Genomic DNA, 14,246 nt, shown 5'->3' with positions numbered 1-14,246 from the left:
ACAAGCGAAGAAACAGAGACGGAAAGCGACCAGCTCAGGGTCCCAGCGCGGGGCCCGGGCGTCGCGTCTCCGCGCAGCTCATCCCCGCCCGGGCCGCCGCTAGAGGGCGGCGAGGAGGGGCCCGAGCGTGTCGCGGGGCCGGCGGGCTGAGCCGCGGCGGGGACACGCCCGTGGGGGGCAGACCCAGGGCGCCCCCGCTGCCGAGAAGGGGCGGTGCGGCCCCGACTCCTCCTCGAGCGTCCAGCAGGTGGCGCGCCCGGCCCGCGGCTGGCTCGGGGCTGCGCTGGGCGGTGGAACCTGGAGGCCTCGCGGGGCCGGTCGCCTTGGAAACGGAGGGCGCGCCGGCGACCTTAGGCCTGGCCCCTGGCCCCCCCAGCGCTACCTGCGGCCCCCTGCGGTGTATCCGCAGCTGGAGGCCCTGAGAAGGTGGGGAGGCCCGCGGGTCCCCGTCTCCGTCCCGTCTGTTAAGACATCTCCGCCCAACCCTCGCTGCCCGGGAGCTGGCTCTGCCCTAAAGTGGGCCTGGTGGGGGCCTCCTGGGGTCCCCCGCTGGGAGCTGACCTGGGCCTTTAGGGGCCCCGGGGTGGGGGGCAGGGGTTCTTAGAGGCACAGGGCGCCTCCTCGCCCAGGAAACAGGGAGGGAGATGTTTTGCTCTGACCAGAAAATTCACCCCTCTCTCTGCCTTGCGGCAGGTTGCTCAGTTGCTCTTCTAGATCTTTCTCGCCCGGAGCACAGGATCCGAATTTCATTCAGGTGTGTCACCTTCCCGGCGCTCTCGGCAGATGCTCAGTAAGCTAATAACGTCTTCATTTGTACGGGGCTTTAGCGTCTGGTAACATAAGAAACAGTCAAACCTGGGAAGAATTTTTGTGAGTTTATTTGAGCCAAACTGCTGACACCATGCCCAGAAGCAGAATCTCAACGCATTGAGACAATGCGCCGGAGAATGGCAGTTTGGCACTTTGTTTTATACATTAAATCAAAAGAGGAGATGTAAATGGGTTACATGAAATCCACTGGCGATAGATTAGGGAGATGGGAAAAGGCAAAGCGGGGAAACCTTTGGGACTGGATGTAAAGTGAAATGATAGACGCACACTTCTTTTACTAGGTGGGTGCAGGATAGTTAACAGTCAACAACTCTAACAATGAGGGGATCGGTGGTCTGTGCAGAGTGGTGCTTGTGCTTTGAGGGGTCTGGGAAAAGGGAAATTACTTTGATATTCCAACGATATGTTAACGTAGATGCAACAAGACAATAGACAGGCTCCGTGAAGGTAAAGATTGACCTTTGTCGGGAAACATACCGGCGTAGGACATGACTACCCACCATAAACTGCTTTTTAGTTTAAAAGTTTTAATTTCAGACCATCCTTTGTGGTCACTTTAGGCCTCGGAGTTTGCAAGGCTGCCCACAGGCCTTCCCTGAGCTAGTCAGGTCAGCATGTGGCCCCTTTTCATCCACACACTTGGCTGTTTTCCCAAAGCATTTGCGCTTCATTAATGACTCTGGGTGGAGGTAGGAAAGATGGAAGAGAAATGGAGGGTCAGAGAGGCTTAGAGACTTGCCCACTAGTGGAGGAGCTAGGACTAGCCCCAAGTCTTGCTTTTCTGAATGCTCTTCTCACCAAGTTCCCAGCGTGGTGAGTGCCTTTTGCGCGAGGACCTCACTCATCCTTGCATCCTGCTCAACATCAGCACAGAGCCCCTCCCACTGTGAGTGTGTTGCCGATGGCCTTTCACCCTCACCCTCCCAATCCATAGGTTTTGCTTTCTTTTAAAAAATTATTAACTTGTTAGAAGTGTATGGTACCTTATTTGTTTCCCCGTAATTCTCTGCTTGGCAAAGAGAGATGAAATGGTTGGGAGGTTGGAGATGTCCCATGTAAGGTGGGGGAAAGATTTTTGTGAAGGCAGAGAAGGAAAATAATGACTGGATATTTATTAGTGTGTGTGCTAATTGCTCATGGATTTCCTTTCTGCCACCCCAAGACCCAACTTTAATAGATCCTTTTACGTTACCACTGCTCTTTGAAGATAGAAACCTTTGTGTTCTCCATCAGATTTTTAAAGTACTGCTTCTATTTCCACTATCCTCACAATAATCTCTTCATGGTTATGTTTTGTTTCTTTTTTGATATTTCTAAAACTGAAGGAGAATAGGAGTTGGGCTGGGGTAGTTCAGATTGCTAGAAAAGTTAGTGTAACATACTTCATTTCAAACCATTTGTTACTAGCAATTCAGGAACAAAAGATAGACCAATTTTTAAGCTAAGAATCCAATATAATTTGGGAACTGTAATTTAAAAAATGTGCAACTGAGAGCATACAATGGGGTGAAGACAGTCTCTTCAATAAATGGTGCTGGGAAAATTGGACAGCTACATGCAAAAAAATGAAACTAGACCACTAACTTACACCATATACAAAAATAAAATGGATAAAAGACTTAAATGTAAGTCATGAAACCATGAAAATCCTGGAAGAAAATGTAGGCAATAAAGTCACAGACATCTCACATAGTGGAATTTTCACTGATACATCTCCTAGGGCGAGAGAAACAAAAGAAAAAATAAACAAATGGGACTACATCAAACTAAAAAGCTTTTGCACAGCAAAAGAAAACAGCCTCAAACTACAAAGGAACCCCACGGCCTGGGAGAACATATTTGCCAAGGATGAATCTGATAAGGGGCTAATTTCCAAAGTGTACAAAGAACTCATACAAGTCAACAAGAGGAAGACAAACAATCCAATTAAAAAATGGGCAAAGGACCTGAATAGACACTTCTCCAAAAAGGACATACAGGTGGCCAACAGACATATGAAAAAATGCTCAACGTCACTAATCATCAGAGAGATGCAAATACAAACCACAGTGAGGCATCACCTCACACCTGTCAGGATGGCACCATCAACAAATCAACAAACGACATGTGCTGGCGAGGGTGTGGAGAAAGGGGACCCTGTACACTGCTGGTGGGAATGCAGACTGGGGCAGCCACTATGGAAACAGTATGGAGGTTCCTCAAAAGATTAAAAATGGAGCTGCCTTTTGACCCCGTGATTCCACTCCTAGGAATATATCCTAAGAATCCTGAAACACTAATCAGAAAGAATATATGCACCCCTATGTTCATAGCAGCGCAATTTACAATAGCTAAGATCTGGAAACAGCCCAAGTGCCCCTCAGTAGATGAGTAGATAAAAAGCTGTGGGACATTCACACCATGGAATACTACACAGCTGTGAAGAAGAAGGACCTCATACCCATTGGGACAGTATGGATGGCCCTGGAGAGTATTATACTAAGCAAAATAAGCCAGGCAAAGAAAGACAAACATCACATGAGCTCACTTATATGTGGAATCTAAAGAATTTAATAAACTGATGAACAGAATAGATTCAATGACATGGAAGCATGGATGAGACTGACAAGTCTCAGAGAGAAGGAGGGGAGTGGGAGAGGTAAGATTAACCAAAGAATTTTTATGCATATATGCACAACCCAAGGACACAGACAATGGTGTGGTGAAGGACTGGGGAGGGCTGGGGGGGATGGAAGGGGTCAATGGGGAGAAAAAGGGACATGTGTAATATTTTGGGGGGGGGGAGTGCAACTGACCGAAGATTTGTATTGCTAAAGAAAATACATGCCGATGTAATGCATATCACAATCATGATAGTGAAAGTTGAAAATGTTATTCAGCCAGATATTTTTTAATAACTTGGTTTGAATATATGGTTATTTAGCATATCTTTAAGCTGGCTGTATTTTACATTTTAAAGCTGTTTTGGGCTACATATACATAATATATACAAATGAGGTCTGATATTTTTAAGCTAAATTTTAGGTAACATTATCACTACTAAGAGGCTTTAAATGAATTCAGGTTTTTCTAAAGCATTTAAAAGTTGCATTAAAAATGTGTTCTAGCATAAGTGAGAATTTGAGTGTCAAAGTGATTTTGCTTTCCAAATTTAGGGTGTATACAACATTAGGAACACGTAAATAGGGCCATTAGTAAAGAAAGTGAGCACTCATTATTTACAAGTCAATCATTCAAATCAAACATTTATTGAACATCTAGTTTGCGCCCATGCCTATGTGCCAATATCTGTTTTGAATTCCCAAAGATAAGGGTTTGTTGAAGTAGTTAGTTGCTGTTCAGTGTTGAAGAAGTCATATTTTGTTGAAGATGAGGTTCCATGAATATTTTTTAAAATACAGTGCAATTAACACTGTAGTGAGATAAGAGCCTTTAAAGTTAGACTGCTCTTTAATGAAGACCTTTGGAAGTACCACATTATGGGTAGTAGTAGCAGTAGTAATCTTATTAGACCTCACGCAAGTTTATAGCTAATCAATGGCAAAGCCAGGATTAGACTTCAAGACTCTAACACCCATAGAGAGCTCTTCTAACTAAATCCTGCTCAACCACTAATGGAATCGTATTCAGACTTCTGTCATTACTAACGCTATGAATAAATACCTTTCATTTTAATCTACATTTATATAAGACATTGCTAACAAATGTCAGGATCCATTCTAAATTTCCAGAAAGGTATTCGGGCAGAGCTTCCATCCCTCCCAGCCTCCACGAAATTATGACACGAATCATTGGGAGGCTTCTGGATATTTATGGCCTCCACAAAGTCATGAAAAAGGTCTTTAGGAGCTTTCTGGATATTAAGCCAGGATCCTGAGACTGCACAGGAAAGAACATACTGGTTGTTTTTTTGGGCAATTTTGCGGTCAAGTAAAGCATTATGGAATAATAGTGCATTGAAGAAAATGGCTATCATATGTCCATTTTTACTAAACAGATGTCTTACTTTTCACTGAGAAGCAGTTAGGGAATATTTTATGAAACATTTTCTTATAGAAAGGAGTCATGGAATAGACTCTGAAAAGACTGGAGACCTGAGTCTTTCAAACCCAGCCTCCTCCCCTGCCCTCCCCTGGCCTGTTGTGGGATGCCCCAACAGAGGAAGCCCAGATGGCCCCAAAAGGTCACACTGTGAGCGAAGATCTCCATATCACTCATTACCTGCACAACTCTGCTACAGTCTTTTAAAGCTGTTCCTTATTTTTAAAAAGTTCTACGGGGGTGCACTTCTTTCTTCCTATCAGTCTGAGTAGAGATCTTGCCTCTTCTCTACTTTGTAACCAAAGGCGAGCCAGGTAAAGTGGCATGAACAGAGCGGGCACTGAACAAATGTTCACAGTTACTTACAAACAGATGAGGTGTCCATTTGTCAGGAAATATTCTAAGTGAAATCTTCCTGGAAGATAATTATGTTACTTGGTGAATGTTTTTCTAGGATTCTCACCCTTCACTGAGATGGAAATCATCTGGTGGTCAGGAACTGTAAACCCTTGTAAATATTTATAAAAATCCTCATTGTTTGTAGAACATTATCAAATGCAAAAGTCCGTGTTGAGATAATGTCATTAACTCACTGCAATAAAGCAACTATTAAGCAGACAATCCAATCAGGTTACTAATTTTCTGGAAAGGGTGTGAAACAATGAGTCTTAGTATAGTTTATGCATAAATCATTGGAGCTTAATGGATCCACATTCTCACTCATATTTTATTAAAATCCTTTGCCACGAGCTGCAGTTAGGTAACTAATTATACATTAGTCAGAGAGTCAAAAACATTAGAGCCAGGTAACTGAGGTAATTTTGCAAGATGAGGTCATTTTTTCCTCTAGTACCAGATGGGTACTGCAGGTGGGAACCATAATACTTCGATCTCTTCCATATGACTCGGGAAGAAAATTGGAGGTTAATGCTGACACTTGTTTTAACTTTTAAATGAAATATTTTATAGTAAAAATCATTGTTAAATAGTAAGTTACTGTGAGATGAAACACTTGTCAGCATGTTCTCTTTTTGTGCAACTGTCAAGTTAAAACTTCTAATTCTAAATAGAAAATAAACATTCAACTCTGCATCTGAAACAAAAGAAAGCAATTTTTTTTCTTAGCTGGCAAGTTTCTGTGAGCTGTGATGGTATAACAACACACTTTGGTTTGTAGCTTATGGAATTATCCTCAGTACTTTCATATCGGAGAAGATGGCAGTTAATACATTGCCTTGTCTTCATGTATTAAATCTTTTTGTTATGACTCCTGCGTGATTTTCAGCCGGAAAGCATTGTAGTGCATTTGCATTCACTTGTACTCAAGTCGGTCAGAGTGTAGAGATGACCACACCTGGTCAGGAAAGCCCGGGCACAGACGGAGCCCTCGCTGGAGGCCTGGGTGCGGCGCGGCCTGGAACGGGGAAGGCGTGTTCTCGCTTCAGAGAGTTTCCCACTGTGGATATGAATAGTTTCTGTAGATTGCCAATTCAGCGATCCAAATCAATGATGACTGCCGACGGTAGCAAACCAGATAGATGAGCCTTTCCGCGCATCGTCACACTTGGCCGCAGGCAGTCATCGCTGCCTTACCTCTGAAGAAGCATGACCTGGAGATGGAACTAAAGGGGGCATAATATTTATTCAGTTCTTTCTCTATGTCGGACACTATGCTAGGTGCCTTAGAAATATCAGCCTATTTAATCCTTACAGCAGCTTTCAGAATAAGATTGTTGTTCTCACTTTTACAGATAATGAAACTGAAGCTAAAAAACAATAAGTAACCTACTCAAAGTTTCATAGGTACTGGGTAGTGGCTCTGGAACTGAAACACATCTGCCCGTGTCGTTCATCCTTCTTATTTATTTCTTCATTTGACGGGGATTTACTGTGCACGGGAATTACATCACCCCCAGTCTCACAGAGTTCCCAGCCGTTTTAACAAATTATAAAGGTTATGTTCTTTCTACCCAACTACTAATACACTGACGGAAGGTTAGGCAGTTATTTTTTTTAGAGATTAATGGAAATTGAAAGATAAAAAAAATCTGTTAAAGACAATAATCTGAAAGGAAGTACTTTAGTACCCATATAAAATCCCTGAAGTTTACTATAAAACTATCTGAACAGTGGACCTGATTTTCCCTTTTAAAAAATATCATTTTTGATAATTTTTTATTATGAGATGCAAAAGCAATTAATAGCTGATGAACAGTTACTGTTCATAATAATACCCTATCATTACCTTGTATTTATAAACCTCTTAACATTTAAAAAATACTTTAATGTGTGCTCTTAGTAGCTCTTTATGACAACCCTGGCCAAACCTACTTCTTTTGGATCCAGGTTTCTTGGCGCTCATAGAAAGCTGTGCTTTTGCTTTGTCTTAATTTTTCAAAATTAACAGACATTTACTGAGCTGCTGCTACGTGTACTTTATTCTGCCAACCACCGTGGAGAAATAAAACGATTGAAAAAGTTCAGTCCTCGCTCTTAAAGAAGTTTGAGGGGCAACAGACGTAGATGGTAACATAAGGGAGTGAGTCTCACACAGTTTGGGTTGGGGCGACGCTGTTCCTGGGCAACACATAGATTCACCAGACTCCAGAATGCAGTTGGTTTATGACGCCCCAGAGCTGTGGTGGACGTTAGACGGAAAAGCAGTGTGGTGGAAAAGCCGGCTTTAAATTACGTTTCAGCTGTGCCTTATCTCGAGAAAGCACCAGTAGAGGGGCAAAGACTAGAGTTTATTTACTTCTCTTATATCTCTTTTCGAAATAGGTATATTTCTTACTAGCTAAGCACCGCAATGGAAAGCACAGCGAAAGCAAATAAAAAGGATGCTCAAGATGCGCCGCCGAAAGACGCGAAGCTGCCTACCAGTGAAGCTCTTCTAGACTATCAGTAAGCTTGGACTGTTCAAAGGTTCCCGTGTGCAAATGGCACACACTGTTAAGACTCCTGTCGCTCCAAAGGGAAGGCGATGCCCTCAGAAGCTACCAGGGGAGCTGGGGTGGGAGGGAGTGGAGGCATGCTTGCACTCTTGTGCTAAGTGCATCTTTTAAAAAGTTTTGAAACTTTGACTATAACATAGTCCAGGCAGCAGCTATGAAACAGCATTCATCTATGTGCTTTTAGCTCCCTCCCTCCCTCCACTGTGTTATTCGTCACTCTCCTGTATACACACAACACCTTGCTGGCCTACCTTTTAAAGTACCACGTAGAATAGTTAGCGCACCTTCAGAGAAGAGTAAACGAGGAAATCTTTTCTTCTTTATTTAACTTTTCATTTCCATACATTCCAATTTGCATTCTCTCCAAATAGCTACAGATCAAATACAAATGATTTAGAGTTATTTTTAGTAAGGATAACATCTCTTGATGTTTCATTCCCAGGAACTGGAAACAAAACTAGAGGTCATACCTATTCTCTGTTCATGTTTTATCCAACCAATGGAAACTGAGCCCCTTGAGAGCTTTTGAATCCCAGCTTTTGGCATAGGGTGGGTGTAATTCTTAGGGAGTGAATGGTCATATGTCAGTCTTGTTCCAAATAAGAATATACTTCATTCATGCATTTGTTGAACGAATGCTTGAATGTTTGCCAAGAATGAGGCCAGTGCTGGGTACTGGGGGCCAACAGCGAGCAGGACCACATGGTCCCTGCCCTGATGAAGCCTGAGAGACACACGTCAGACAACTAACTCAAGTTCTTTTAAAAAAATTTTCGTAGCTATAATTAAGGTGCTATGCAGAGGGGTCAGGAAAAGCTTACTTTAGGAAGCAATGTTTGAGCTGATTTCTGGAAGAGGAACAGGTGTATGGAGACATTGAGTGGGAGAGAGGAAGGTTTATGGAAAAGACCCTGGGTGAGGCAGTGCTTGTTACAGCCCAGGAAAGGAGGGGAGGCGGGGTGAGGGCGAGGGCGGGCACAGGCTGCCGGCTTCGGCAGGGGCAGACGAGCAGAGCCCTGCCGGGGGCGGGAATGGCAGGACATTCATTGGAGGGGACAGGCAGAAAGCGGGGAACCCATGAGACTGATGACTAGGTTTCTGTTTAAGAGAATTATTTTTACCATTCAGGGAGAACTCATCTCCTTCTTGAGAGACTCTTCATGTTTTCTTTAGAAGGCAGTGAGTGAAATGGTCAGAACACTAAGAGAGACAGATCCGTGGAAAGGAAGTTTTAACAAAGTTCCCTTTTATTTTCTGCTTGAGATAACATTAAGTGATAACCACATGCTACCTGCACTCATTTCTCAACCTAACTGGAAAGTTTCCTCATCGCATCCTGGGAGAGATGCACAAAGAGTCAGCCTCGGTGAATACAACCTGGTCTCCAACTCGCTGTCCCTGTTTACGGTGACAACATCCAGTTACAACTGTTTCTCTCTCTCCTGGGTCAGCCAGAGGCCAGTCTTTCCCCTATTTAACAGAGGTTTACGAAGAGGCAAACATTTAAAAATTCTCATGATCTAGTGCAAGATATAAATCAAACATCCCATGCTTTTGTTCCCTTTCCTTTGTAAAAACTGAATAAATAATCTCATGGCCTGGAACAGCCAAGGCCTTGCTGCTAGGGACACTTCACTCATTCCATGTGTTCCTAGGTGACAGAAAATTTGTCACATGGCAAATGAGGATATCCCCTCATTGTCTGAGGAAGGATTCTTCAAGGGCCCCTCAGCAGCAACTAATGTTTCCCTTATACGGTCTCAGCTCCTACAAAGAACTGAGAGCACATAGTAGGTAGTCAGTCAACAATTTCTGAACTTTTTAAAAAATATATCCCAAGAAAAAAAGGCCATGAACTTCCATGCTTGCTTGTAAAGAGCTGAGACTGCCAATATTAAACCTATAAGGTGATCATCTCTGAGAAATGATGGTTTTCATTTTCTCCCTGTATTTGTCCGTTCCCCCCCCCCCCCCAGTTTTCTACAAGAAGTATGGATATAGATATAGAAATAGGTGTGGACTGATTATGGGTTTAAAAAAAAAGGTAAAAGTATAGAATTTTTCAGAATCCAAATATATTTTCCTTAGAATCCTCAATGAAATTGCATGGAGGGAGAAAGATGACACTTCATTGACATTTTTTTTTCTTTTCTTTCAATTTATCTTTATTGTTGAAAGTATTACAGATGTCCCCCTTTTTTCCCATTGACCACCTCCACCTGCACCACCCCACTGTCCTCCCCTGTCCTTCACCAGACTATTATCTGTGTCCCTGGTTTATGCATACATGCAAATAATTATGTTCTTTAAGGTGGGAAGAGAGTAACCAGAGCGACTTTCATGCATCTTGATTGCTCCATGAGTATATATATCATTAAGAACTCATCAAGTTGTGCTCTTTAAGTATATTGTACATAAATCATACCTCATTGAAGGTCATTCAAAATTTAGTTTTCCTTCATACTTTCTAGTAGACAGTTCCTGTCGTCTGTATGTTCCACTTTTCTCATACTTTTACCCAGTCTTGGAACTATAAAAACAAAATAAATTATACATAGAACATTCTCGTATTTGGCCTCAAATTATATACTAGCACAAGGTAGAAATTTGAATGTATCTTAGTCAAGTTATTTTCTCTCAAAACTTCTATTATGCTAAGAAATTCATTTCTGCAGCTTTCGATATGTGACACTAAGTTTAGCTTCCCCACTTTCTGGGGGAGAGGAGGGAGCAATATGCTAGTGATGGATGTTCATCGCCTACATGTGGCTGCCCTTCAGAGGCGGGAGGGAAGAGGAAAGGTGATATATTGCATCACTAACGATTTCACACCATTGTGCTTTAGGATAGTGCTGTATCTTTTTCAAGCCTCCTTAATATGTCTTGCCTCTTGGTTTTTATCCCACTTGCTTCAGCATTTAGTGTGACATGTGGGTTACTAGGGCACTGAGCCGACAAGGGAGATATGAAAAGGAAAAAGCACAGAGAACAGTGAAGCCTGAATCCCCACGATGGTTAATAGTGTGGAGCTCTGAGGTGAGGCTGAGTGAGGAGAGAAATCCATCTCCCCATGAGGCCTGAGGCTACGGGAGTGAATTCCCAGGACAGTCTGTGCTAAATCAGAACTGCAACTAACATGCTCCCCAAGGGGGGCGATGAAGCTGCCAAACCCTTTTGGGTATCTCAGAAGTGTGTCGTCCCCCCCCCCAAGGCCACGCAGATCTTTCTAACTGCTCACTGCAGAAGGAACTCAAGACAAGGCCCTGGGTTGTCTGTCTGCTCCTCTCTTCTCTGAGGGGAGAGATGGTAGGCTTAAGTGTAGGCCAGATACAGCAAATGAAAATACAGATGCCCAATTTAATTCAAATTTCAGATAAACAACAATTTTTTAGTACAAGTGTGTCCCGTGCGATATCTGGGATCAGGCTGTGTAACCTCCAGTCTGATCTTTGCCTGCTCAGTCATCATCGAGGTGGGCTCTCAGTCTCACACCAGTGGAGACCACATACTTGAGATTCATTTGCCTGCTCCACCCATGCGGAGAATTAAGATTACCCTTTTTATAATTGCAGAAATTTATAATTGCAGAAATTATGTGAGTAATTAGCACAGGCTCTTTTCAGAGCATTTTCATTTATAAACATTTTTAGTTTTCTCCTTAAAAATTGGAGGTGGAAAGGGAACTCTTTCAAAATTTTTGTGCCTCTAAGCTTTAGGTAAGAAGTAAAATATGGTTCATACTTGCTTATATAGCTTTATTTCTAAGTATTGTGTGGAGACCACCCTATCTATCTATAGGAGCTTTTCCAATTACTATTGTTCTCATATCCTGTTATTTCCCCCATAGCATTGATCCCAATGGGTGAATAATATGCTTGTGTGTTTACTACTTTATTGTCAAGCACAATGTAAGCTCTTTGAGGGGGAGGATCATAAAGACATTGTTTGTCAGTATCTGTATACAGCCTAAAACAATGCTGGGCACATGGAGGCTGCTCATTAAATTTCCATTGTACGCATGACTGCAGGAAAGGGAACACTGATAAATTTAAGTTGTAGAAGTTTGGAACTGAAAAGGAACGATGGAGCTTATCTCCTTCAATTCTCCTGTTCATGGAAGAACAAGCCAAGGCCTGACAGGCTAAGAGGCAGTTAGTGGAGAGCCAAGCTTAAAGTCCGAGTTTTGTAGTATCTAATCTGAGCTTTGGTGCCACTAAAAGAATTGTTTGTTTTGTTTTCATGTCCCATTTTTATCATCATCCGGAAAGAAGGAGACTTCTTTTTCTCTCTGCTAGGTCTACAGTGTCACCAACACAAATGATCATTCGGAGGAAGCGCTGAGGAAGTAGGATTCAAATTCAACTGAAATTTACTAAGTACTTTATATCAGAAACATTCACATATGATTTCTTATTTTAATCCTTATAAAAATATGTAGAGCTGGGTATTGTTGTTTCCATTGGAAGTTGAGTCTCAGAGAATTGACTTGCCTGAGGTCAGATAGGTAAGAAGTGGTAGGGAGAAGATTGAAAACCAGAGTTCCTCATTCACTAACCACTCTCTCCTCTGTTCACTACACCACAGAACTGCTATATTTTTGTGTGTTTTTTAAATCGAGGTCAAGGGGGCTATACAGAGCTATTTCTGTGGCTTTATTTTGGTCTCAGATTTATTTGGTCTCAGATTTACTAGGTAGCAGAGATATTGAGATATACTTAACACTTCAAATAGCCATCAAATGGCCTATGCCAGTCTTTCTGCACTTTTCTGTCTCTCTTCCATACCTAGCAGATGCTCAGCAAATACTTGTGGGTGTTAAAGAAATGTATGTGTGTCAGGAAGGAAGTTTTTATTATTTATAGAAGAGATGACATACTAATGAACTTGAACCAATAGGTATGCCTAGTTCACCTTATTTTTTCAAGAAGATGGGCATACTTTATAAAGTCTTTGTTTTGTCATTTTTGTCTGAACATTTTTAGAATTCTAGAAACCACGTTTTCAGCATGCCCTTTCCTAGGTTTTCTTAAAGCTAAATTATTTATAGATCATTAGAAAGTATCAAAATTACTACTGTGAAATACAAATGGTTATTGATTTTAAAAAACTGAAGTTAGCTCTATATTTTACTGAGTAAAAGTATACCCAGAAACACAAAATACTTAAGAAAGGTTCTTATCCCTAAATGGGTTTTTATAATATATTTAATACTTTATTTCGACTCAAATAATTGAATTTTTAAATTTTGTCTCACTCATTTTTTCTAAGATAAATAATTGTAACAAATGTTATCTTTATTAACAGCTGTCAAATAAAGGAAAATACAGTAGAACGTCTCATGGTTCAGATAAAGAGTCTTAGAGAAAAGAACCAAAAGTATCATGAAAGAGTAAGTACAAGATTTAATGCCTATTTCAAGTCATTAAACATTTACACAAATGCTTTAAAAAATTGTGAATTATGATGAAATGTACCCTAGGAAATTATCTTATTTAGTGCTTGTAATTGATTAATTTACAATCTATTTAAGTTTTTTTTGTACATGTGAGGCAAGAGGACACTGCTTTTCCTATTATATTAATTGCAATGTCAAAGGAAATCCGTTTGAATCATGAGGATGCTTGAGTCTTATGTTCAAAATTTTAAAGCTCTGAAACCACATTTAGATTTTAATTTCTTATTTAGCCAAACTATAAAACATTGGTTCTTTATTTTTAATTTCTGCATCTGTTTTCTTTTAGATTTTCGGAGTGTGACTATGTAAATATTATTTGAAAAATACAATCTTAGTTGCTAAAGTGACTAATTTAATGTTTAGGATGATGTGTTGTTTTTATAAAATCAGATTAAAATGAATATCCAAGGGGTGCTATATACGACTATGAGAAATAAAGACCAACAGAAATAAATGTTGAAAGCAGTTAATGATCATTAAACTTATCCCGTAAAGCATCTCATGAATGAGAAAATACTGAGGGTGTCCCCTATCAAAACATTAACTTTATATGGACCCTGAAACTTCCACACTTAAATGTTATTTGGGGAGGGGAGCTTTGTCTAAAGAGACTATCTATAAATTTTAACGAAAATCTAAGATCGGAGGCCTGAGTTTGCATCCTGACTGTACAACTTACTGCCGATGTCATTTTGGCCCAAACTGGGATGATCCCTGTTTCCCTCTTATAAAAAGGGGCTTCCTAGTCTTCCTCACAGGGCTAGTTTGTTCATTCAGCAGATATTTATTGGGCAAGACAGGCCCTGGTGGTGATATAACTGTGACCCTGACATTGTCATGATTCTCAAGGAACAGTCACTTGTAATACGGACAAAAACAGAAACTTGGGTCTGCGGATGAGCATGGGAAGCGGCAGTTTGGCCTACGTGCTCGGAGTGAGCTGCCATCAAGGGACCAGTGCACAT

At 41.4% G+C, this 14,246-nt stretch overlaps 1 protein-coding gene across 1 annotated transcript in view; it reads left to right on the top strand.

Annotated features, from left to right (window-relative positions):
• Positions 1 to 269: 269 nt before the first annotated feature.
• Positions 270 to 14,246, top strand: part of CCDC83 (coiled-coil domain containing 83) — a gene marked incomplete at its 3' end in the record, with an annotated part of 50,363 nt that continues 36,386 nt past the window's right edge. Inside the window, exons 1-4 of the mRNA XM_081153833.1 lie at positions 270 to 426; positions 694 to 754; positions 7,654 to 7,776; positions 13,131 to 13,215. Of these exons, the coding sequence (XP_081009959.1) occupies positions 7,682 to 7,776; positions 13,131 to 13,215 (180 nt within the window). The 5' untranslated portion in view covers positions 270 to 426; positions 694 to 754; positions 7,654 to 7,681. The remainder of the gene's footprint in view (positions 427 to 693; positions 755 to 7,653; positions 7,777 to 13,130; positions 13,216 to 14,246) is intronic.

This window comes from Miniopterus schreibersii (genome assembly GCF_964146895.1).
Source record: "Miniopterus schreibersii genome assembly, chromosome: 12".
NCBI classification, from domain to species: domain Eukaryota; kingdom Metazoa; phylum Chordata; class Mammalia; order Chiroptera; family Miniopteridae; genus Miniopterus; species Miniopterus schreibersii.
Note: the sequence above shows the minus strand (reverse complement) of the source record. Positions and strands in the feature narration are given on the sequence as shown.